Genomic DNA, 26,054 nt, shown 5'->3' with positions numbered 1-26,054 from the left:
TCTGATAATTCATAAGTCCCTGCACACAATGAAAGCTGTTTAATGTTGCTGATGAACTGAACAACCTCAGGGTCCTCCCACTATGCCACACCTGGAAACTGGACAGAGGCATGATTTGGGTGACAGGCTGGTTTGCTCCAAGATGCTTATATATGAATAAATGAGCCCTCATCTTTGAAGACTTGGAGACCCCATGTGTTTGATTTTGCTGTGGGCATCAGGACTGGTCGTGCTCATCAACTTCTGACCTGCATGTTGAATCACAGGTGCCCTCCTGAGACCAGGCTCCCAAGAGCCAGTGGGTTGTCCAGAGTGTGACTCAGCAGTAATAAAAGAGTATCACACCTCAGTTGTTAGCTATTTTCCTGCTCCTTTTTTCTCAATGTATTTTGCTTTGGGGCCCCTGTTATAAATGCTGAAGAGTGGTCACCATGGAGACATTTAATGCTTTATGATTTATTCATTTGACATCCCTTTACCATGACTATGGATTAATAGTTAATAATTTAAAAAAAATACTCCAGGCACTGTGCTGCTTACCTCACATACATTATCTCATTTAATACTCATAATAATCCTGTAATGCTGGGAGCCATTAGCCAAGTAGGTATGACAATTTCCTTGCCAGCGTACCCCATGTTGCAGTGACATTGAATGTACTTAACCTTGCTCAAGGACCAAGGCAGATTAGGGTGTTCCCGGTTTTAAGATAATCGTGTTTAGGGCGTTCCCAGTTTAGGTTCCAGGTTTAAGGTTTAAGATTATTCCTGCTGGGAATAGGGCGTATCCTGCTGCCTGAGTTCCCCTTGAGTTCTCACGGGATTCAGACAGTATATTTTGGAGATAGAAGCCCAGTGGAGGTGAATTTGGGAGAGAAGGTGGATTTGGGCAGAGAATGTGGATTTCCCCAGAACGTGATTGTAGACGGCTGGTGTGAGTTCGGGAAAGAAGAGTTGCTGTTAGCTAATGAGTTAAATACTTGGGCAATAATCATGTGTAAATCTAATGTTTCATTTGATAATCATTTACCATCTAATCCTTTGTTGTCTTTTTGGTCTAAGCATCCTGTAGTTTTTCCTAAAACGACAAGAAAAACACCTATCATGAATGCTCCAAATATATTCACTGATGGGTCAAATAATGGTACAGCAGCAGTAGTTACCCCTGATCAAACTTTTACATTTTTAGTACCCAAACAATCAGCTCAAAAGGTAGAGCTTAATGCAGTTTTACAAGCTTTTTTGATGTTTAAAGATTCTGTATTTAATTTATTTTCTGATAGTCAGTATGTAGTTAATGCTATAGTATCTCTTGAAGATGCTGGTAGGATTTCCCCTTCTTCTACTGTTTTCCACTATACAAAGTCTAATCTGGGACAGAAAAGATCCATTCTTTATAGGACATATTAGGGCACATACAGGATTGCCTGGAGCCCTTAGTTTAGGCAATGATTTAGCAGATAAAACTACACATGACATACATATTTTCTCTACATTTGAAGAAGCTACAAATTTTCATAAAAGGTTTCATGTTAATGCTAATACTTTACAAAAGCGTTTTAAAATAACTAAGGAACAAGCCAGACATATAATAAAACAATGTCAAAATTGTGTGACATTTTTACCACAAGTTAATCTTGGAGTCAATCCTAGAGGACTGATACCTAACCATATTTGGCAGATGGACGTCACACACTTGCCAGAATTTGGAAAATTAAAATATTTACATGTTACAGTCGATACTTCTTCTGGATTTTTGATGGGCTCCCTTCATGCCGGAGAAAAAACTAAAGATGTTATAGCTCATTGCTTACAAAATTTTGCCACTGTAGGCGTTCCTAAACAGTTAAAAACCGATAATGGTCCTGGCTATACCTCTACCTCTTTTAAACAATTTTGCTCATCATTTGGTATTACTCATGTAACAGGAATCCCATACAATCCACAGGGACAAGGCATAGTTGAAAGAGCTCATCAAACTATTAAAACATACTTATTAAAGCAAAAAGAGGGAATTGGAAGGGGGTATATATCCCCCAAAGATAAACTTAAAATAACGCTTTTTACTCTAAACTTTTTAAATTTGGATTCTTCAGGACTTAGTGCTGCGGAAAGGCATATGTATCCAAAAAATGTACATAAGCCTAAAGTACTTTGGAAAGATATTCTAACAGGACAATGGAAAGGTCCTGACCCAGTGATTGTCTGGAGTCGGGGGTCTGTTTGTGTTTTTCCACAGGGAGAACAGCAGCCCATTTGGATTCCAGAGAGATTAACTAAAACAGTTTCTACAGATCGAAAAGAAGATGATTTGACTCAAATCCATAACAGCTGATATCCAGAACTCCAGCTTGGCCATTCTTACATCTGCGACAGTGATTAACCAGGATGCTTTTTTCAATAGCTATTTTATTATTGCTTTTCCCCATAACATGAAGTTCTATTTTTATTTTTTGAGCCCATACAAACCTAGGTTAATGTTTTTCTGATCAGTTTTATTTTTTGACTGTGGAGTTTTTAAACATTGCAATGGAGATTTCACCTAGGTAAAGCTACAAGGCCTTTACTATTTTCTTATGTGTTGTACGTTTGTGTACACTCTTGTGTTTTGTGTTGTATGTCTGTATGTGCGTATGTCCATATTTCATATATGAGGAGCGCTCATGAAAAAATGGATCCGAATTATTATTATTTTTTTATTCACGTGATTTAAATGGTTTAATTTAAATTATGTAAACAGCTGTTAAGGATTGTTTTTAAAGGTGGTTAACAGATCTGTTTGTTTACTAGTTTAAATTAGGTAAAAGGCTGTTAAGCATTGTTTTTAAAGTAGGTTAACAGATCTGTTTGTTTACTTTCACCTTTCCTTTTCATTATATTTAATAATTCTTTTCAGGATAATGTCTCTTTAGCATCATTGCCAGAATTCCTATCTCCATCCCAGTGCCAGTGAAGAACTCAACAAGTAATGCTCAATCAAAGAGTCAACTTACTTTGGGAGGAAACGGATTTTGGGAGGAAATGGACATATTGATAGATTCCTCTGCTTTGAACTGCTTGCAGAACTTGCCTGGACTATGTAACTATCGTTTGATGGTGTCACTAGTGATGCAATTTTTATTTCCTTGCCAGCGCACCCCATGTTAATTGTGGTAGTGCTGACATATCTTTGCTGATGGTGTCACCAGTGATGCAATTTTTCCCAAGGAGCCGTCAATTGGCTTGGTGTCGTGGCATTTCTGTATCCTCCTCCCTTCTGCTAGTGATGGTCTAAAATTTGGGGGCCAATGGCTTATGCTGGACCGGTAGTCAGTGACGGGTATGATCCAATTGCAGTGGTATCAACCTAAGACAGGAGGCTGACGCCTAAAGGTCAGTTTTCCGATGACGGGTAAGAACCATATGTTGAATTGGACAACCTACCAGGCACGGTCCATAAGCCACATTAACCTCACTCCCCCACTGGCACCAAGGCCAAATTTGGGGGCCAACAGAGGTGAGGCAAAGAACCTCACCCCTCCACTGGTGCATAGACCTATCCACAAGTATGGCTGTATGCTGGACCGGTAGTCAGTGACGGGTATGATTCAATTGCAGTGGTATCAACCTAAGACAGGAGGCTGACACCTAAAGGTCAGTTTTCCGATGACGGGTAAGAACCATATGTTGAATTGGACAACCTACCAGGCACGGTCCTTAAGCCACATTGCTTGTTTAATTAATCAGAAGGGGGGAGATGCTGGGAGCCATTAGCCAAGTAGGTATGACAATTTCCTTGCCAGCGTACCCCATGTTGCAGTGACATTGAATGTACTTAACCTTGCTCAAGGACCAAGGCAGATTAGGGTGTTCCCGGTTTTAAGATAATCGTGTTTAGGGCGTTCCCAGTTTAGGTTCCAGGTTTAAGGTTTAAGATTATTCCTGCTGGGAATAGGGCGTATCCTGCTGCCTGAGTTCCCCTTGAGTTCTCACGGGATTCAGACAGTATATTTTGGAGATAGAAGCCCAGTGGAGGTGAATTTGGGAGAGAAGGTGGATTTGGGCAGAGAATGTGGATTTCCCCAGAACGTGATTGTAGACGGCTGGTGTGAGTTCGGGAAAGAAGAGTTGCTGTTTGAATCTACAAGCTGTGTGGTGGCTCGTGATTGTGTGCCCAGCCAGACTGCGGCATTTGTGCCCAGCCAGACTGCGGCACTGTAAAGTAGGTATTATCTCTGTTTAGATTATAAAACTAAAATCCAGAGATATTAAGTGACTTGATTAAGGTCACACAGTTTATAAGCTTCTAAGTAGCATAACCAAAACTTGAACTATGGAATGTCTAACACCAAGATCCAATCCCTTTTTGTGATTTACTGCTTGGGCATAGAACTCTGAAGGAGGCTCCCTATGATCTCTGTTCAGGAAGAAGCAGCAAGTAGCTTTTGGTGTTCTGGATTTGTGTGCATAAAAAAATTTGAAATGTCTGAGGTGTTGGAGGCCACCAGCAACTGCAAATATCCCTGAGAACTTGTAGGAAGAAAAAAGAAAAAATCTCCCTAGAAAACTGTGCTTGCAAAACTCAGATAAGCAAGAGACCTTTATTGACAACGCTATGCACAAATAGCAGTAAAAAGAGTCACATCGGGCTTGCTGGAGAGACGCAGTTGGTATCCTCACCTGCAAGAAGAGGGTGTAAATTGGAACTTGCAGCAGAGCTTTGTAAATGCATGGATGCTTACTCCCAGGCAGCAGGAGAGAAGAAGGAACCTGAGCAGGCACAAGGGCCAAGCCCCTCACCTGCTGCTCTCCCCACCACATGCTGAGGATTTCCCATGCACCAGGCCCAGCTCTGTTCTGCCACTGGAGATATGGAGTCAAGAGGGTGTGAGCCCCTCCCTCAGGACTCCACTGTACACTTGGCACTTGAGCAAAAGCCATGACTCTTCATCATCCAGAGGTGGTGAAGGCGGAGTACATGGCCCCTCCCACAAATGCACCAACCACAGACTGAGGAGGGGAAGTGAGTTGTTGGCCAGTAAATGGAAACCAGAAGAGAGGTCTCTTAAGCCATATATATATATATATATATATATATATATATATATATATATCCTGTTTCATTCCCAGCATCCTGTTTTACAAGACCTGGCCCAGAACAGGCGCTCGGTAAATGCAGAATGCATGAATTCATTCAAATTCCTTCTGAAGAGGAGCACGGGAAGGAGAGGAGGTCAAAGAAGGCGCCTCCGTCCTCTCTCCCCTGCCTTCCCTCCTGGCCACAGGAGCAGAAAGGAGGGTGCAGACCAGGGGAGACATTTGCTCCTTGTGAAAGAGCTTTGCAAGTGAGGTTTCCATTGCTGAGCCGCCCAATACAGAGCTTTCCCCTTGGGGACAGCAAGGTCCCCTTTCTTAAGATTCTCAGAGCAGAAATGGTGAGGGAAGGAGGAGAAGGGCCCAGCCAAGCATCTGGAGCTCTGGCTCCAGGCAAGTAAGTAAGGGCCTGTGTGGGCCCAAGGGCTGGAGGGTCCAGGGTGGTCGCCTATCTTTTTTCCTATTCAAACATACTCCAAAGGAACAATACCCTCCTGGACAGACTGCCCAGGCCACTCACATAAGCTGCCCACTCAAGAAGCCTGTCATGCCCATCCACTCAGTTCTGGGACCTGCAGTTGCCCCACACAGAGCCACAGGGTATTCACATCTATTAGGAAGGCAGAATAGGGACAAAAGTGCACATGATCCCCAAGGAGACAGTGGGGAGAGGGTGGGTCCGCTGTACCTGGTGTTTGAGGAGAAGAGAACTTGGGGAGGGACCTAGGGAGGCAATAGATAGGCGGCAATTGAACTCAGCTTCAGAAAATAGAGGATTTGGACCAGAACTTTCCTTGTCCCCACAGGAGAAATTTCTTTTAGAGTGAGTTTTTAGATCTGTGACCAGTGACCTTATACTTGAAATCTCAGCAGATCAGCAGCCTTGACGGGCTTCTGAACAGTATCAAGGTCTAGCCTGAGGTCCTTACTAAATCACAAAGCAAATGTGTAGGCTCACAGACCAGGTTGTCAGACCCCAGACCCTACTTTCTTCCCTGAGGGCATTCTTACTGCCTTCAGCCATGGACTAAGACAGCCTGTGTTTTACACAAGGCTTAGAAGACAGAATTTAGTCTTTGGATTTATGAGGACCACTTACTAGTGGTAAGCCTCAACAACCTCACCTGTAAAATGGGAATGATGTGAGCACCATCCTCTAGAGGTTGCTGTGCACATCAGAAAAGTTAAGAATGTGAAAACATACAGAGTAGGGGCTCACTTCCGTCACAGCCATTATTAATATCAAGTGACTCACCTCGAGGTTGACTCCTGGGTGGGGGCAGGAGCAAGGACTGGGTTATCTCTCCCAGCTGGCTTCCTGAGCACCACTGGCCATACTGGATTAGTCACTGCCCCTCTCTACTCTGGTGGGCTGGGGTGGGGGCAGCCAGTCAGCCCAGGCAGTTACTTCTGCTGGCTTCTGTCCCAGGCTCTGTTTCCATTAAAGTGCTGCCTGAGGACAGCTAGACTAAACAAATGACCCTGTCCATTTTTGCGGTCTCCCTGGCCCAAGGTTTCTCTGGGTGGGGGTGGGGGTGGGGCACTACCAGACAGGTCGTATTGGCTTCCATGTACTGTCCCCTCCCATCAAAGGGCATCCTGCTAGCTCCCTTTTGGCCCAGGACTTTAGCACTGCCCATCTTCCGGGGGTACCATTCACATCCTGTGGCTATCCTGGCAACTCTCCTCATGGAGGTTGAGGTTTCAAACACTTGAACTGCCTCAGTGGACTCCTGACTTCTGAGAGGAAGTGTGTCTGGAGTGGAGCGGGGGAAAGGTGAGGCTGAGCAACAGGCCTGCATCAGATTCCAGTGGCTCCATCGCCCATATAGGATTCATGCTGAAGGTGGCAGCTTGCATGGGAAGTGACTGTTTCCTTCTCTCTTTCTCTCCTAACACCCCCACCCCAAATTCCACACCAGATTTGCTTTATAACTCCTTGGTATGAAAGACGGGGTTACCTAAAAAGCAGAGAGTGATGCATCTTCCACTACTAAATCCACATCACTGAGAGGCCTTGTGTTCCGCTGTACTTGAAGTCTTCAGAAAGCTGAAAGACTGATCCCAGAAAGAGCACACCCTCTGGAATATGGCACCCACTGTGGTTTGAATCCTGCTCTCTCAGACTGTCTCCTTTGCAAAATAAAGAATGTTCATGAGCAACAAGTAAAGCAGAGTACTTTGTAAACTGTGAACTTCGAAACTATTTCTTTCCCACTGATTGTATCATTTAATCTCCTCATAGCTCTGTCATTCCTTGCAATAAACTATCTGTCCCATTTTGCAGGCGAGAAAACTTTGGCTCTAAGAGGTTAAGAGGCTTGTCTGTGGTTATGTGTTTAATAAATGGCAGAATCTACACTAGAATCTAATTTCCTAACTTCTTTACCCCATAATATATTCAGCATGGAAAGACTAAGCTCTCTGTATACATAGCTTATCTGGATGGTAAACATTTACCTCTAGACTGGCCACATCCACGCATCACCAGGAATTTTATTTGCTTTATTTGTCAATAGCAACTACTTAGCCACATACCCTTGGGCACTTTACCTACCTGCTCCAAGACTAAGGTTTTCATTTATAAATTTATGATGATAATACCTGTTGCTCTGGATAACTGAAAGGAATAAATAAAAGATTGATTTCAATCTCCTCATCTGTAAAATGGGAAGAAAAAAACAGTACCTGCTCTGCAGTATGATAAATTAGCTGAATGACTACATGTAGAGGGCTCAGAAGAGTGCCTGTTAACATAGTATGTGTTCAATAAATGTTAATAGTAGTTTTTAACCACCCAGACACCAGTAGGGCTCACTTGACTCAAAAGTCATCTTCTCTCTGAAGCCACTTGGTCTAGGATTTCAGCAGTGCCTGCGCATACCCAGGCCACAGTCTCCTTCCTTACTCTGTGTGTTCTCATATTTATCAACTCAGCCCTGGAGGCTTTGTGAAATCAGATTACTGGGCCTCACCACAAAGCTCAATAAGCCTAGAGAAGGACCCAGAACTTTCATCTCAAACACATTATCACACCCACTGGTGATGTTGAAGCTTCTGGTCCAGAACCACATTTTAAAAATTAAAGCTCTAAAAGTATGAGAGAAGCACAGTGAAGTTGCTGACATGGGCAGCTAGTTTTTTGTTTTGTTTTGAATCTTGTCTGTTTTTTTCCCCGGCTAGAATTTAAGCTCAATGGGTTGGGTCCAGAATTTTTATTCTGTTCATCTTTCCCCACACACATACCTAGAATAGTAGGTGCTCAGTGAACATGGGTCAACTAAATCTTGATCGAATGCTTTAATCTAGATCATTGCTAACACCCAGAGTGTCTCAGTCCTTCCCCATGTGTTCAGCCCTCCAGGGCTGCTCCTCCAGCCGAGGAGCAGGGTCCAGCTAGCTCATTACTCCTCTGACCTGGCCATGTTTGTGTTCCAGATCACCCAGGAGGCCTGCAGAACCACCCTCGGCTCAGGACTCCACCGCCACCGCTCTCCCATGCCCACACCCCCAACCAGCACCACGCAGCCTCCATCAACTCTCTGAATCGGGGCAACTTCACTCCGAGGAGCAACCCCAGCCCCGCCCCCACGGACCACTCCCTCTCTGGAGAGCCCCCTGCAGGCGGCGCCCAGGAGCCCGCCCACGCCCAGGACAACTGGCTGCTCAACAGCAACATCCCGCTGGAGACCAGGTGCATGCCGGGGGTGGCCGCTGGGGACCTGGGCGGCCGGGGGCCATTCTACCTGAGACCGAGGTCTTCGGGTGGCCTGTTGGGGTGGTCTGTGTCCCTGCCTCCTTCCTGATCAGAGAGGCCAGGTTCAGGGGCACAGCCTCAGGATGTGATTCTCAGACTGCATGAGAAATGGCAGCGGAATATGGGACAGAAAGAGCGTGGGCTGTGGAAACCGTCAGACCTGAGGTCCGCTGCTAGCCTGCTGCTTCCTGAAGGAAGGGATGACCTTGGTCCAGTGGCTGGACCATCGCTCCCTTGTCTCCCTTCTCTGAAATGGTCATGATGCCCACTGGGTGGGGCAGCTGTAGAAGTAGGCGAGAGCCATGTGTGCAAAGGAAGCAGGCACAGGTGTGACAAAAGCAGGCTCTCAGTTCTGGTTTGATTGGGGTCCTCTCCTCTCCTGTTTCTACCATGATTTCATCATCCTATGCCTAACATCAGGCCTGTCTGACCTGGGTGGGTGCTCAATAAACCCCAGTTCCCCTCCCCTCATCCTCTCCTGCTGTCCTATCCCCTTTATACCCAAAGCCCTAGTGACCCCTGAGGATCAGTGTTGGTTGCAAGGGCTTTCAATGTGTGGTATTATGCAATCCTCATACCTTCATGAGATGGGGCTTGCTAGGAGTTTTGGAAAATAAGAATTAGAGCAGATCCTAGCTCAGGGTCACAGGAGCAGGTAAATGCACAACTCAGATTTGAACCCCGCTTTCCTGACTCGCTGTCCAGTGCTGCTCCCAACACCCCAGATTTCTTCTTTATTCCAACCATGTGTTGGAATGCTTCCCTCAGCTCAGGGACAATCAGTCAGTCTGAGTTCTCTAGCCACTACTTAGCCACTATTTTTCCAAAATGAAACATTTTTTTTTAGTAAATTTTTAAAAATTATTTTTTTAGTTGTTGATAGACCTTTATTTTTTTTACTTATACACAGTGCTGAGAATCGAACCCAGTGCCTCACACATGCCAGGCAAGTGTGCTACCACTGAGCCACAGTCACAGCCCCCAAATGAAATATTTTTAATGATTATAAAAACCATAGAGCTCACTGTAGAATATGCAGGAAGATACAAAGAGAATAATTCAATTTACCTGTCACCCTACCACTCTGAGATGAGCACTATTGACTGTGGGGAGGACATGGCCTTTCCCTGCTCTCTATACTGAAGGCAGAGTATCCTGGGGGACACAGTGGTGCCACTTCATCTTCTACCCTATCTACATATCTTTTTTTTTTCCAGTACTGAGGATTGAACCCAAGGGGTACTTACCCACTGAACCACATCTCTCCCCCACTTTTAAATACTTTTTAATTGCCAATGGATTTTTTACTTTATACAATTGTTTATTCATATGTGGTGCTAAGGATTGAACTCAGGGCCTCACACATTCTAGGCAAGTGCTTTACCACTGAGCCACAACCCCAGTCCCAACCACATCCCCTTTTTTTGTATTTCGTTTAGATTTAGAGTCTCAGTGAGTTGCCTGGGGCCTCGCTAAGTTGCTAAAGCTGCCTTTGAACTCGAGATCCTCCTGCCTCAGCCTCCCAAACCACTAGAATTATAGGTGTGCACTACTGTGCCCAGCTATATATCTATTTTTGCAGTACTGGGGATTGAACCCAGGAATTGAGCTACTTCTCCAGCCCTTTCTATTTTTTTTTTTTATTTTGAGACAGGATCTCACTAAGTTGCAGAAGCTGGCCTCAAATAATAATAATAATAATTATTATTATTATTATTATTATTATACCAGGGATTGAATGCAGGGGCATTCGACCACTGAGCCACATCCCCAGCCCTATTTTGTATTTTATTTAGAGACAGAGTCTCACTGAGTTGCTTAGCACCTCGCTTTTGCTGAGGCTGGCTTTGAATTTGCAATCCTCCTGCCTTAGCCTCCCAAGCTACTGGGATTGCAGGCATGCGCCACAGAGCCCATCATGGCCTCAAACTTTTGATCCTCTTGCCTTAACCTCCTCAGTCACTGGGAGAAATGGCCTGTGCCATTGTGCCCAGCCCTGTTTCTTTAAAGTAGTGGGAAACATACATTTTATTTTTTTGAGCTTCTGTTTATTACATATGAAGAGCTCAAAAGTCATAGCACATTTCGGGAAATGAAATTGATCCACATATGGAAGGTGTCCCCTTCTGACTCTGCCTGATTCACAACTACAGTGTTGGCACATTGAGCTTGTGGGGTCTAATGAAAGAAAATCAACATCCATTTGTGCCACTTTACTCCTGTAGAGTCATTTTTCCAAAAGCACATTTCTCAGAGGTGAGGCCCAACCAGCCCCCATCCCTCTCTTAATTAATATTGTTTCTGTTGGCTTCATTTAAAATTGTTCATGACTTTTCCCTACATGCCTCCTTTGCTCTCATCAGTTATAGAGTGGGATAATTGTTTGTCATCTTGTCCAGGACAGCTAATCAGGTCTCCGTTATTTCCAGTGTGTTTATTGAGTGGCACATGGCAGAAAGAAGCCAGTGGCTAATCAATGGTTTGATTCTTTGCATGGACCACGGCCACCACTCCCTTGTCTTGGTGTTTATTTTCTCAATTAGGGGCAAAGCTCTTACTTTGAGTCTCCAGGTTTTTGCAGGGAAAGGGAGCTAGAAGACCAGCAGCCAGGGTGGTTTTCCTAACAGTGTGTGATGCAGAGGTGGGCCCAGCTCACCTCTCCCGCCTCATGAGCCCTGCTTGCCTGCCTCCCCGATCCTCTACCCTCCCACAACCATTGCTCATTTTGCATGGAGTTGTGCTTTCTTTTCCTTTATACTTTATCACTCAAATAATAAATGTTCATCACAGAACAGTTAGCAAGTGAAGTAAGTAAGAAGAAAAGAAAGTCACCATATCTACCTCCAAAAGGTAAATGTTGTTAATGTGTATATATGTACTCACACCATTTTGTACATATATCCATGTATATACATAACACAATGACATATGTTACATTGAATATATTTAGCAGCCTGTATAAGCATCTCCCCCAGTCCCCAGCCCTTTCATGCCTCTGTGCCTTTGCAGGGACCCTGAGCTCTGCCAGAGTCACCCTTTAGTTGTGGGTGAAGACAATACCTTTATTTTATTTTTATGTGGGGCTGAGGATGGAACCCAGTGCCTCACACATGCTCGGCAAGCGATCTACCACTGAACCACAACCTTAGCCCCTCTTCCTCACTTTTGGATCTAGCCAAGCATTACTTATTCTTGATGCTCTACATGAAATGTTTGAGAAAGCTTCCCTTTGTGACCCCAGAGTCACGAAGGATGAATGGCAGCTGAGAGAAGTATCTGATATGGTGGATAACACAATCAGAACCCAGGGTCTTTATACTGACCTTAACTGGTGCACGGCATTAAACTAAAAGGTAGAGTTTAAGAGGGATTAGTGACAAATCTTCCAGGTAGAATCACAAGCTGACCAGCTTGGCCAGATGGAAAGACTGTGGGCTTTAAAGTCAGGTGGAGCTTCGTTCTTACCTCAGCTTTAATGCTCAGTGCCTGGGCAAGTTCCTTAACATCTCTGAACTTTGATTCCCAGCTCTATAACTTGGGATAAGAATCCATGTTTCTCAAGGAGGTCGGGAAGAAGAATTGAGATATCATTTAAGAAGCACACAGCACAGAGCCTGGCATGTAGAAGTCATACTACAAAGGCAATTTCACTTCTTTTCACGTATGTCTGCCTCCTGAGGTCAACCTGTGAAGAAGTCATTTGGAGTATCCTTATTCACCAGAGGAGTTAAGAGAATGGAGGAGTTCTACCCCTTCTCATACTTTGCACACCATGTGTGGCCTGGTGTTCAAAGGGCATAAGTGACAGTCCATTGACCATAGCAAGTGGTTCATGGCACAGATGTTAGGGTCAGACGCACCCTATGCTCAAACTCCCACCTCATGCACATTAGCTGGGACTTAAACTTTAAACTTCGTGACCTCTGAAATGGAGAAAATAATAGTAACTTCCTGTTCTGATTATATATTACTGCATAACAAACTAGCCAGAACTTAGTGACTTAGAAAACATCCAGCCAATAATACTTCACTGGCGAGTGGGGAGTTCAGGAAGGGCCCAGCTGACCCTTCCACTCCACATGGTGCTGAGGGTCATCTGGGAGCTGACACCTGCTGGGGGCACAGAGCTGCACTCAGCAGGACCCTTCTCCCTCTGATAATCTCAGGACTTCTCCTAAGCAGGACAGTTGTATTTCATTTTTCTGTGACTCAGGATTTCAAGGTAACAGGACAAAAGCCATTGATCCTCCAAGAGACTTGGCCTGGAACTGGCAAAGCATCACCTCCACCATAGTTTGTTGGTCAAAGCAGTCATGGACCAGGCAGCTTCAAGGGGAGTGGAAACAGACCTCGCATCTCAATGGGAGAAATGTCAAAGAATTGACAGTCACCTTTAATCCACAACACCTTTGTAAGGCTGTTGTATTAATAACATATTAACCACAGAAAATGTAGTACTTGTTATTCAGTTAATGCTCACGAGTGCCCACTCTGAACTAACAGACTCTTGCAGTAGGATAAGTGCTGTGGTTGAGGTGAGTGTAGGGAGTGTGCTGTGTTCTCATTGCTTGGGATTCCCAACACGGAACTCAGTGCTGGCCATAAGAGGGAAGGTGCTTGATAAATATTAACACACAGGTAAAATGAATGAGTGATGGAACAAATAATTATAAATATAGGTTACTTAAGCTTGAGTGGGGATAAGGGCTGGCTTCCCAGTGACCCTGATGCTGTGCGACAGGTTTGAAGAGCAAGCAGGGGTCCTCTAGGTGGAGGACCAGAGGGCCCGAGAGAGGCCTGGAAGCTGAGTGAGCAGGCCTTATGTGAGACAGTTGTCCTAAATAGCTTTTGCTAAGCACCACCAGAAGGAGAGCCTCCTGGTACCAGAGAAAAATAGTCACAGCCCCTTCCCTAATTGTCAAACTGAGTCCATGTTGAGAGTCTAAAGTAAATAGCTAGGCAAATAAAGTAACAGCTGGTAGGATGACCAGGAGGGATTACATTTATGTTGGCAGAAAAAGAAAGGCTAGCAGAAGGATGGAGGAGAGAGAGGGCTTCTGTAGGGGTGTTCCATGCTCCGTGCCCATTGCACCTCTTATGATCCCCAAGGCTGCTTGGGGCCCCCAGGGAGCACCTGGCTTACTCATGTTTCCTAGAGCTGGGGTGAGATGCTGCTTTAAGCCACACAGATGACTCTGTGATCCATTCTTCAGAGGGCCATGTGTTCAGGGTCCCCCAAACCCTGATCCACTTCTTTCTCACTGCGCAGCATCAGATGCTTAATTGATTTCTCTGGGACTGTCTGATTAATAACCCATCAGGCTCCTGTCAGATGAAGGAGAAGTCAGAGCAGAAGGCTTGCCAGACCTCTGCCACGGCTCAGCTGATCTTAGGCCTGGTTTGGGAGCCTGGGGCCCATTTTATGGTCACACTGCATTTTTGGAACAGCCTTTCCACCCTCAGAATGGGGATACCTAATGGCCTCTGGGCCAGCCTGGGGGTGTGTCCCAGAATGGCTCACAGTGCCTTCTCATGGGCCAATGCAACCCTTGAGCATTGCTGAGTTAGAATGGACAGCCTACGCTGTCATTCAGTCACAAACATGCTTAAAACACAGAGCATTGCCATTTAAGAAGCTCATGAGCTGTCGAGAGAGGCAGACATGCCACATAGTATTCTGACAGAATGCACACCCTCAGCTTAGGGTCAGGTGTGGTTCCCTCTGCTTGGGAGCATCAAGTAGCCATCAACAAACCCTCATAGAATCCTTACTGGGTACAGACTTCCCACTTAACCCTTTTATCATCACAAGTCCCCCATAGGTCATCTCTTCAGGTCCCCACAACCATCTCCAGATTTAGTAGTAGGGCTCATGGGACTCATGGATAGCCAGATCAAGGGTCCACTTTATTAAGGTGAAAGGATACAAAGCAACAGCAGCAAAAGAATGGAGCATGAGGTGAAGTCTAGAGACATCAAACCAGGTGCAGTTCCATAGTCCTCAGTCCTCAATAGGGTGGCAACACGTGAAATGCTGCCAATCAGGGAGCTCTTTAGCTTCTCGGTGCCCAGGGTTTTTACTAGGGGCTGGTCTGTGGGCCCTCTGCCTGGAAAATTCCAGAATCCCAGAAGGAAGGCAGGTATTCAGCATTAACCATGTTATTTTTACAGATAGTTTAGGCAGGGTGAGCCAGCTGCTCCGGTCAGGGCATAGTGGGAACACTCCTGAATCCTCAGTTCCCAGATGCCAGCCAAGAGCCCGCCTGATAGCAGCCCTTCTTGCATGTTAACTCTTTTCCACATAAGTAGGTTGTCTTATTAGCATCCCCATTATAGATGAAGGATCTGAAAGGCAGAAGACTGAGTTATTTGCCTAAAGTCCACAGCCAGCAAATAATAGGGCCAGGTACCCAGGCCGGTTGGCTCAGAGCCCTTGCAACCTACTGCTGCCCAAAGCCAACTTCCTAATTACTGAAAGTAGCTTGTAAAGGCATCTGCAGGTGGGAGTTTGCAGGGGAAAATGGAATTCTGAGTTGAGGAATTGAGCAAAAAAGCCCAGAGCTGGGAGAGAATGTGGCATTTTGGAGAGGTGGCAAATAGTTGGGTGAAGTGGGAGCACAGGTTGTCTCATGAGGATGTCAGCAAAGGAGATGGACATTGCAGGACCTGAGTCACATGAAAGGAGGTTGCACTTTTCCCTGTGGCCATGGGGGCGGGAGTGGTAGAAGTGGGGGTGAGTAGCTAGCTATCAGCATCTTTTAAGTTCAAAAGTGGAATTATGGGTTGGGATTTTGGAAGGATCTCCCAGTGCACTTTTTATTTCTTCCTTTATTTGTTCAAATGCCAGCTCCATAACTGACTGTGGTCTTGATCGAGTCATTGACCCCCTGCACACCATGGGGTCTCAGACAGGTTTGAATCCTGCCTGTCCTACCTCACTGGGGGATGGTGAGATTCAGATGCAGTGGTAGCTGTCCCAGAGTCTTGTGGGCAGGAACACAGTCCAGGACAGCAGGCTCACTGTGTAGAGATGGGCTGTTGAACAGGGACGTCTGGGGGTTTGGCTGCCTCTGCAGTTCCTGGGCACTTCTTTCCTGAAGCCATTTCTGCCCTTGGAAATAAGCTCAACCTGCCCTGGGTCACAGACAGGCCTGGAAGTTCCTGCTTCAGGCAGCTCAGGGATTAGTCCAGGCATAAATTGGACCCAGTCTCCTCCCCACTCTGAGAGGGCTCCAAGAACAGAACAGCACCTGAGTGTAAGAGCTGGTGACCTCTTTCTTGAAGGGCATCTGGTGCTGTAGGTCAGATATTTGGTTTGAGTCCCATCCCTGCCTTTCCTTGCCAAATGACCCTGGGAAGTCACTTCATCTGCCTGAGCCTCAGTTTCCATATCTGTCAGAGAGGTAGTAATACCCATCAAAGCGAAGGTCAATTGAATCAGGTGTCGTTTCCAGAGAGCCCCTAGCAGTGGTGAGCAGGAGACCATGCAGGACCCTGACCCAGGAGGGCTCAACAGCTTAGGCTCCCAAGGAGGAATTCTCACAACCATTGTTTCTTAGAAGAACTTGGCACACAGAGTGTTGCAGGGTAGCAGGAGCGGGGTGGTGGTCAGGTAACTTAGGGAATGCCCTTAAGCTGGCAGCCAGGACACTGGGTTTTCATTTCAGCTTCAGTGCTATCTTGCTGTGTGTACAGAAGCAGGGTGTATGTGTCACTGGGGCTCGGTTTCCTCATCAGTTAAATGAGCACAAATAATTTGGCCCAGAACTAAGTTTTACAACTAGAGAAAAAGGTAGTAGTAACATTCTGAACATCCATCGTTTACAGCAAGTGCACAAATCCCCCCCAGATTCCCAAGGGACCTAAATAATTTATATCCAAGCTAGTATGTTTGTAAAGCTCTTTCAGGAGGTCTGGCACCCTATTGCTGTAGAAATCCTTTATTCTGTTGCACTGCTTCTTCCCTGATCCTAACAGACCTATACTTTTAGAAGGCAACTGCCAACATTGCCAGCTCTCTCCCTTTTTAGAAATAAGTTTCTTTCTAAAATATAAAAGTTAGAAAAACATGCGATTCAGGCACTTGAAAATCCCTGCCTTTAACATTTTGATCTTCATCTTTTTGTTTATCTCTGAAAACATACTTACTTATTTATTTGTGTCTGAGACACAGACCTGACTCTGAGAGCACAGTGTGTCCTGATGACCCTAGCCCAACTCCCAGGTGTTTTGGGGAGTGGCCTGTGCAGCCAGCCCTGGTCCCAGGGGGGCAGCAGAACTCTTCCTCTGTGCAGGGATGGGTGGGGCTGCTCATGCTGGGCTGTGAGGGCTGCAGAGAGACGGAAACTCCCTCTGGAAGTGCAGGGAATGGAAGAAATAAAAATAAATGCCACCTGCTGCTATCTTCAATTAAGCACATGGTCCATGTACCCCGAATTCAGCAACACTCCGCACAGATTTATTTAGTCCCTATGTGCCAGGCATTCCTCTAAGACTCCGAGCACATAGTAGTGAACAAGACAGATAAGACTCCTGCCTCGTGGAAATTGAATTGCATTAGGAAGAAACACAATTAGCAGATAAACATATATACGTTTATGGCTTCCCCATCATCACTCCCTGGCCCCTGTGCAGCTTTATTATTCATAGGGCTTAACGGCGTTGGGGGGAGGGGCAAGCAGAGAGGAGAGAGAAGAAGGCAGTGCTAGGGCCAGGAGTGGTTGGGAAGTGAGAAGGAGCTGCTCTAGCAGGGTGAGAAGGTCCTAGTTGAGGAGGAAGGAGGTGACCCACGCAGGCCATTGCAGAAGGATGATTCTGGCAGATGAACACAAAGGCTTAGCTTGTTTTAGAAATGCAAGAGGGCAGTGTATCTGTAGTCTAGAATAGGAGGTTTGAAAAGTGGTGGAAAGCTAGATCTCGCAAGATCTTGTGGGCCCTGGGAAGGACAAGAGAGGGTTGAGGACAGAGAAGTTATCCAAATTACACTTGAGGGTCTATCATGTGAGCAGTTATCCCCTTTCGGGGATGCTCAGAGAATCCACTTACCTAATGAGAGCAGGTGAAGGATGGACCTGGGACCTGAACCCAGATGGTCTGGCCCTGAGCTTGTATGTCTCCCCTGGGCCCCAGGCCTTTCCTCAGCAGGACTGCCTGGCTGGGGGTAGCAATGAAGCCACTTTGAGGGACTTCCCCACCCCCATAGCTCCTCCCAGGCACTGGGGGATGGCTCGGGGGCCTTGAACACCACCAGAACACCTGCTGCCAAGCCTGCCATGCTTCACGACTCACCTTAAGGGGAGGTCCCCACGGCCACTGCAGTATTCATTTTGGTCTTTGAGGCCAGTCGGGGGTCAGCAGTCACAGGTTGTGCTGAATGAGACAGGGTTATGAAGCAGAGAGGACCTGAGTGCTGGGCTCCAGCAAACCCAGGAGCCAGTGTCAGCTTATTGATATGACCTTTAAAACATTACTTGTCAGCCTTGCTCTGCCAGCCTACAAAGCAGAGGTAACAGTACTGACTTGTAGGGTTGTTGTAAGGAATCAAATTTAAATCAGACAGTTGTAGAGTTCCTAGAAGAATGAATAAAATATGGTAGATACAGTATAAATAGCAGCTATCATATTTAGCATTAGCACTTTTATTATATTTTTGTAACCCTTAATAAGTCATCCAACATTAACCCAGTTGATGCTCATAGCAAACTTGGTGAGCTTAGTATTACAATCCTCATTTAACAAGAGGGAAGGAAGGTTAAGAGAGTTTAAGGTTCTTACCCAAAGTCACACAGCAAGAAGGCAGCATAAAAGATACTTGGATCTGGGTATGCTGTTTTCAGGTCTGGGCAGAGTCAGAAGGAAGGTCCGCCTCTCAGGACTGGACTCACAGTTGACTTTCTGCAGCCAGTTCTTCTGCAGCCAGGGGTGCATGTGGCAAGCTGAAGCTCTGCTGGCTTGTTAGAGGTGATTCACTTCAGGGTCATATAGTGTGGTGGGAACCTTCCTGAAAACAGCAGAAGACAGAAGACAGAGCACCTGAGTGTGACAGATGTTACTTAGCAGGCCTGGTTGGGACCAAAAAGGGCCAGTGAAGCTATCATCATTCATGCTGTGCTGCCCTTAGTCAGGGGGTGATGAGCCCCTCTGTGTCTTCCGTGGGGAGCCACCCTTGACAATCAGCCATCACTCAGGAGCCCACACAGCTAAAGGACAGTGACACTTCCCCATGGTCAGCATCCACCTGGAGGCTGGGGAGAATACAGATTCTCAGTCCCCACCCATTGACTCTGAGTCCCTGGAGGTGGGCAGTGCCTGCCCAGCTCTCCAGATGGTCCTGCTGGTCACTCAAGTCTGAGCACCATTGTTTTAGAGATGATAGCCCCAAATGCTTGCCTTTCTTGTTTCTTTACACAAATCAAATGAATGTCTCCCGTTAAAGCAGATGTAGGTCATTGAGTGGGGGATTAAGTGCAGGGGTTGGATCTAGATTCACCTGAGCTCACATTCCTGCTTTCAGTCTTGCTCACTAGTGACCTTGGGCAGGGCCATTACCACTCCCATGTCAGGTTCCTCAAGGGTAGGATGGGAAAGCACTGCCTTCCTCACATAGCCTATTTTGAAGATTTGAGAGAATGGGTGTAACGTGCCTAGGTCAGTGCTGGACTCGTGTCAGTCCTCTTCAGGGACAGCTGTGATTCGATGCACACAGCTGCCATTCAGGTTTGTATATAGAATTGTCCCCCTGATTGCTGTGAGCCAGGCAGACCCCTTGCACATGTGGCTTGCACACTGACCCCATCGCCTGGAAACCATGTCCCGCTGGTCTCACACACAGCTGCACCGAACAGTCACTTTGTGTGTTTCTCTACTCTCCCCCTTCATCGATGCATGACTCATTGCTTCATTCATGTCTCCATGTGTGCGTAGAAACCTAGGCAAGCAGCCATTCCTAGGGACATTGCAGGACAACCTCATTGAGATGGACATTCTCAGCGCCTCCCGCCATGATGGGGCTTACGGTGACGGGTAGGTGACATCCCCATGCTCCTCCTCTCTGTGTGTGCTCTCCTTGTGGCTCCTGCACTTGCATGCATACCCTGAGACCTTTCTCTGGGATCTCCTTGGGGAAACAATGCCATATCACATGCCCATCCCCAATTCCATGTTCAACTTGCAGCAGTTTGTCCTTGGAATCCCCTGTCCTCCAGCATATTAACAGCAGTCTTGTTAATATGCCGTTCTCCCCATCTCATTGGCTGCCTCCACCATTCTGAAAACCATCTCACGTACCAATTTTTATGCAGTACAGGCCATGTATTATATGCATCTGGCCCTAAGTGTGTATTCTGTGGCCTGAGGCATCTTGTACCCCAAGAGGGATGGGTTACCTCCAGGACTAGGGTATGCAGTACATCGAAAGCACTCCATTTCTCAGGCTGTATGCAAGTCCTCCTTGGCCATGGTTAAAGCCAGGCTGGGAAAGATCTCCGGACACCTAGTTTGACTACAACCATGTGCTTAGACCATGCCCCGCTGCCCTCAAAATTGCAGTGAGGCTGTAGGATACAGTCACCCATCTGCCGCCCACACAGCTTTCATGTTGGGGCTCAGAAGGCATCATCCTGGCTTCCAAGCAGATTGCTTTGAAGGCATTCTTAACAGCCACTAGCAGACTCTTGGCCACAGGCAGAACTTAGTGGTGGTTTTTTGGCTTCCAGCCCAACTAAACCCCTTTAAAAAAGTAGGATATTCCAGTCCTTAACCAATGTACACTGGTAATGCAAGTTATTGGAAGAAGAAGAAAAAATTTAGATCCCGTATTCAGCGCCTCAGGAACAGACAGGATTTTAGACACTTTCCAAGTTACTTCAATAATTTCAAAGAACAGATAGCTAATTCCCCAAGCTACTCTAAGCACCATCGATTCCCAGGAAAAGGACCTCATGCCAGCCTGGGTTGAGTGGGTAACAGTTTCTGCCCTGGCTTCGGTGGGGTTGTCAGAGGTAGGGCTGTCCCATTCGTGTTCCCTGGAAACCTGTCTTCGTGCCCGTTCTGTGATCTGGTTTGTGACTCTCCTCTTCCTGTCCCTGCCATTTTCTCTGTGGTGACTCTCTCTCTCTCCAGGCCCTCTGCATGCTTCTCCTGCGGCTTCTGTCCTGCAGGTCGAGCCGGGCGCCTCATCAGCTGGCAGACCCTGACGCCCTCTGGCCTCTCTTCATCCACAGGCACTTCCTCTTCAAGCCTGGAGGCACCTCCCCACTCTTCTGCACCACATCTCCAGGGTACCCACTGACGTCCAGCACCGTGTACTCACCCCCGCCCCGCCCCCTGCCCCGCAGCACCTTCAGCCGGCCAGCCTTCAACCTCAAGAAGCCCTCCAAGTACTGCAACTGGAAGTGCGCAGCCCTGAGTGCCATCGTCATCTCGGCCACACTGGTCATCCTGCTGGCGTACTTTGTGGGTAAGTGCATCCTCATCCCAGCTCCCCATGGCTCCCCTTTGGCCCAGAGGGCAGCAAACAAGGTGCCTGTGGGCACAGAAGCCTCCTTACCAGCACAGCTGTCACAATACACAGGATGAGTAGCCTTGGGGTGCTGAGCTAGCCTGCACCCCAAACCATCAGGCTCAGCTCTTTGGGACCCTCCTCCCCTCCCCTCTGCACTTAGACCAGGAAGAAAGCTGAGCATCTGTCCCGTATGTGCTGAATACCTATCACAGATGCATAGACACCACTAAGATCAGCCTCTGAGGTGATGGTCTGTGGCATGAGTGTCATAGATTGGAGTTACTGAAAAATAAATGGCAAATGGAGAGACTGGAGAGAAAGCAGCAGGTGGCTATAGTGAGGAGTAACAAAGGGGTGGAGCATCCCAGCATTGGAGGGAAACTGCCAGGGAAGCCTGTCAGCTGGGAAGGGTCTGGCATGGTCATCTGAGGGTGTCAGAGGGACCAAGATTAGTGTTGAAGCAGGATCAGGAGCCCAGAGAAATCCCAACTGAGGAGCCATGTGTGCCAGTGAGCAGACTGAAGGAAGCACAGAGACTTGGAGCCACACTGGCTTCTTGCTGCTTACCCCATCCCAGGGCACGGACATGATGTCAGAAACTCCTCCTGATCCACTTTCTTGGTCTTGCTCCCAGACAAGCTCCAAATCTGAGTTCTTTTGATATATTTCTATCACAATCTGGTTTCCATCTTCAGACCCTCTCTTTGGTCTTCTCCCAGGAAAAGATTAATCTGAAGAGATCTGTGGGCATTGTGTAGACTCTCCACCTCTATGTAACCCAACCAATTAGTAAAGGCTTAACCTTCTGTGTCCTTTCTAGCCTTCAGGTTCTATGATTCTAAGACTTAAGGTCAGGCCAGCTCAAGAAGCCCTTGAACCCAGACTAAGGAATTCAGGGACAATTCTGTAAACAAATGTTTTGTTGTTTGTTTTTTTTTTTTTTTTCCCTAACATAAGCCAATAAGTAGAAATAGAACTAACTGGCAGAGGCCAAAGGAAGACAGAGTGCCATCCACTGTGAAAAAGAACCCGTAACTAGCAAAGTCATTGTGAGTGAAAAGTGAGGCTTGGCTTGAGAGGTAGACAGTGCTGGCACTGAGAGTGATGGCCTCCACTTGTTCTGGAGAAATGGCTTGAACATGGATAGGGTCTAGGTAAGGATGTAAGCTCCAAGGTCTTTTGGCCTCCACTTGTTCTGGAGAAATGGCTTGAACATGGATAGGGTCTAGGTAAGGATGTAAGCTCCAAGGTCACTTCTCCTCAAGATTTTTGAATTTCATAAAAACCAGTAAAGAGAAAGATGATAGTCCAGCAAATAGGGAAATCTTATATCTCACACTATAATAAGCCTCATTGGGTATGACAGGTCTCTTTTTCCTCTTTTAAAGATAGGCTCAGAGAAATGCGTGGCTCCAAGGCAGGGATGGCACACATGTTTAATCTTTTCTTCTATCTAATTGATTAGTTGTTATTACCTAGAACGTTGTGTTGGGAAGGATTCTGAGGTTATATTCAGATTCAGAAAGAGTGTCTGTGATTGATTAGTGATGTCTGTCACAGTTGCAGGAGTAGAGAATATAGATGACTTACCACTTATTTGCCATTCCTGCTATGGGTCATTAGATAAAAGGAACAGCCAAACTGGGAGAGGTCAGGGCCACTCAGGCTCTCTGAGAGGTGCATCATTGATGTAGCCTGGATCACAGGTGAGGGTTGTGGAATTCATGAACATTAGAAGTATGTCGCCACCACCTCAATCCCTGACATAGCCCTCCCTTGCTTTTGTGATATTATTGTTTCCCTAAATGAGTAGACTATTAGAAGGCACTGTCACTGTTCAAGACCAAATAGTTTGCAACATATAGACAGCAATATTTTGCATTGAAGCCTTGAGATTTATACCAAATAGTTGCTTTAATCAGCTTTTGCATTGCTGTGACCCAAATACCTGACAAGAACAATTTAGAGGAGGAAAAGTTTATTTTTTTTTCTCATGGTATCAGAAGTTTCAGTCCATAGACAGCTGATTTCAAAGCTCTGGGCCCAGGACGAGGCAGAACATCATGGGGGAAGGGTACAGCAAAGGGAAGCTGTTCCCCTCATGGTAGCCAGGAAGGGGGAGAGAGAGAGAGAGAGAGAGAGAGAGAGAGAGAGAGTGTGTGTGTGTGTGTGTGTGTGTGTAGGGGCCACAGGGCAGATGAACCCCTCCAGGGCATGTCCCCAGGCCCCACCTGCCTACTATTACTATTCAGTCGATTCAAGCTAGGGTGGACTGATTGGGTTACAGCTCTCATAATCTAATCATTTTCTCTGAATATTACTGCATTAACAGGAACTTTTTGAGGAGATCTCATATTCAAACCATAACAGTAGATAATTTTAGGGAGGAGGAGAAAATTTTTATTGCTAAGAAAACTATTTTTCATTCCATGGGCTTCTTCTTCCATTTTATAAGAATACTTGGTCAATCTTCAGCTAAATAAAAACGACAGGGCTAATTATGGGGAGTAGTGAACTCCCTGTCGTAGGAAGGGTACAAGTGAGCTCAATGCCCATTTAGCAAGCATAGGATTCAGGCACTGAGAGAATTTTTACTAAGTGACCATTAATTTCCTTTCCAACATTGACAGTCTTTGAGTCTTTAATGATTTTGTGAATCTTACTTTTCATTCAGCAAGCCATACCTGCTTTGAGCCGGGCACTATGCTAAGTGCTGGGATTCAAGGTAAGGTTGATAGCTTAAAAGAGGAGATAGTCATGTTAGCAGGTAAATCAAGAATGACTGATGGACACAGCAGTTCAGAGGCTGTGGGAGCAACAATCCCCAGCTGGGAAAGGTGATGATGTTTGTATGGAATCTTAAAGTAGGAGTTTTCAGAAGTAGGCATGCAGGAGGGTATTTTAAATCAAGAGAACATGCAGAGACTTAAAATAGGACCATGCTGCAGAAAGGGTTCTTGAAGTGCTTCAGGACTGGGGTACCCCTTGGAGCTAATATACAAATGTTTTGTCAGATTTATGAAGATCACCTTGAAGTCCAGCTGAGCACCTTATTGGATGGGCAGTTGGGGAGTCATTGAAGGGTCATAAGCACAGTAGGGCATAGCCAGATTTTTATTTTACAAAGATAAGTGTAGAGGAATGAAGGGGCAGAAGGCAGAGCTCTTAGTCAGAAATAGCCAATGGCTTCAGCAAAGACAGTGACAGTGTAGGTATAGAGAGGAGGGGGTAGACAGATCTAAGGTCACTTTAGGAGAATTTGTGTCCTAAGTTAGAAGTAGTTTGTTCATTATATCCTTCTGATAAAGTTGTATCTATGTAGAAATCTTAAGACAGGACTCAAGTGATCACACCCAGGGATTAGGTCAAAGAGGCAAGCCTGGGCAGGGTGCAGTGGTGCATGTCTGTAATTCCAGCAACTTGGGAGGCTGAGGCAGGAGGATCATGAGTTCAAAATCACCTCAGCAACTTAGCAAGGCCCTAAGCAACTCAGAGAGACCCTGTCTTTAAATAAAGTATAAAAGTAGGGCTGGGGATGCGGCTCAGTGGTTAAGTGCCCCTGGGTTCAATCCCCAGTACCAAAAAGGAAAAAAAAAAAAAAAAGAGGCAAGCCTGGAGACACAGCAAGGACTTGGGGAAGCACCTGGCCCCAGTACCTAACAGCCCTGGATTCCTTTCCCCGTTCTACCACCAGGCAGCTGCTCTGCCCCCCTCCACACCCCTCCTCTGGGGACCTCACTGCTCTGCCTGAGTTCTGATCTCCTCATCTGGAAAACATGTATGACCACAAATGTAGGAGGATGCATGAGAGGCCGCAGTGAGTTTCTGTAGGTGAATGCATTGCAGGTGTGGGGCCAACCACCCTTCCTCCAAGAGTGGGGTGGTGTCAGCCTACATGCCGGTTCCCTCCAGCTGCTGGGCCAAAGAACCAGCGTCTTGTTGCTTGGCTATAATTACAGGCTGTGATGACTAACTTATAAGGAACTATCAATTATTAAAAATCAAATTAATTGTCTCAGCCAAGCACAAATATCCTTAACAAAGACCCTTTTCCAGCAGACCAACTGATCTAATCAACAGGCAAAAGCACAGATATTTAATTAGATTTTTGATGAAAAATTGTGTTTAATTTCAAGTATAATCAATTATTAATTACTGTAATGAGTGAATCTGACTGGGTTTACTAATTAACTCATTTAAAAATTATGAATAACCTTTTCATTTGTAATTATTTTATACATCCTATCAAGTTCTAGATAAGAATCGCATCACACCCCCAGAACAGGGGGAGTCAGAAACAGAGAGTCCAAAAGAATTTTTCTTTTGCTGGTATCTGCCCAGGGCTGCCATATCTGGATGGTAATCCTGTCAGATCCATTTGACGTTCAGTTTCTTTATTGGAAGTTTCTTGAGAAATGAGCAGCCAGTGACCTTTCAATTGCAGAGCTATTTACTGGTATTTTCATGAGAAAAATAGAGAAATCAGAGTGAGCACTTCCCACCCACAAAGGCAGCAGAAGGAGGGTCTTGCCATCTCTTCCCTTCCTACCCTGAGTTACTTGGCTTACCTGGCCTGGGGTGGGATCTGGGGAGGACCCTCTGGCAGTTGTAGGATCTCTTCAGGTAGAAAATGTACATTTTTGCTCCAAAGGACACCTGCCCTCTTGTTAAGTGAGGCAGCCATTGAGGATGAGTTTCCTCCTTTCATTTGCTGCTTCTCCCT

General features: G+C 46.2%; 1 protein-coding gene across 3 annotated transcripts in view; it reads left to right on the top strand.

Annotated features, from left to right (window-relative positions):
- Tenm4 (teneurin transmembrane protein 4) overlaps positions 1–26,054 on the top strand; it is a 1,383,002-nt gene that overhangs the window by 1,154,775 nt on the left and 202,173 nt on the right. For all 3 annotated transcript variants that reach the window (XM_058578572.1, XM_058578574.1, XM_058578573.1), the window contains 3 exons: positions 8,511–8,766; positions 19,753–19,851; positions 21,051–21,286. In XM_058578572.1, the coding sequence (XP_058434555.1) occupies positions 8,511–8,766; positions 19,753–19,851; positions 21,051–21,286 (591 nt within the window). The remainder of the gene's footprint in view (positions 1–8,510; positions 8,767–19,752; positions 19,852–21,050; positions 21,287–26,054) is intronic.

The sequence above is a fragment of the Marmota monax genome, unplaced genomic scaffold (assembly GCF_021218885.2).
Source record: "Marmota monax isolate L192 unplaced genomic scaffold, Marmota_monax_Labrador192_F-V1.1 WCK01_AAM20220418_F8-fsc00068, whole genome shotgun sequence".
In the NCBI taxonomy this organism is placed as follows: Eukaryota; Metazoa; Chordata; class Mammalia; order Rodentia; family Sciuridae; genus Marmota; species Marmota monax.
Note: the sequence above shows the minus strand (reverse complement) of the source record. Positions and strands in the feature narration are given on the sequence as shown.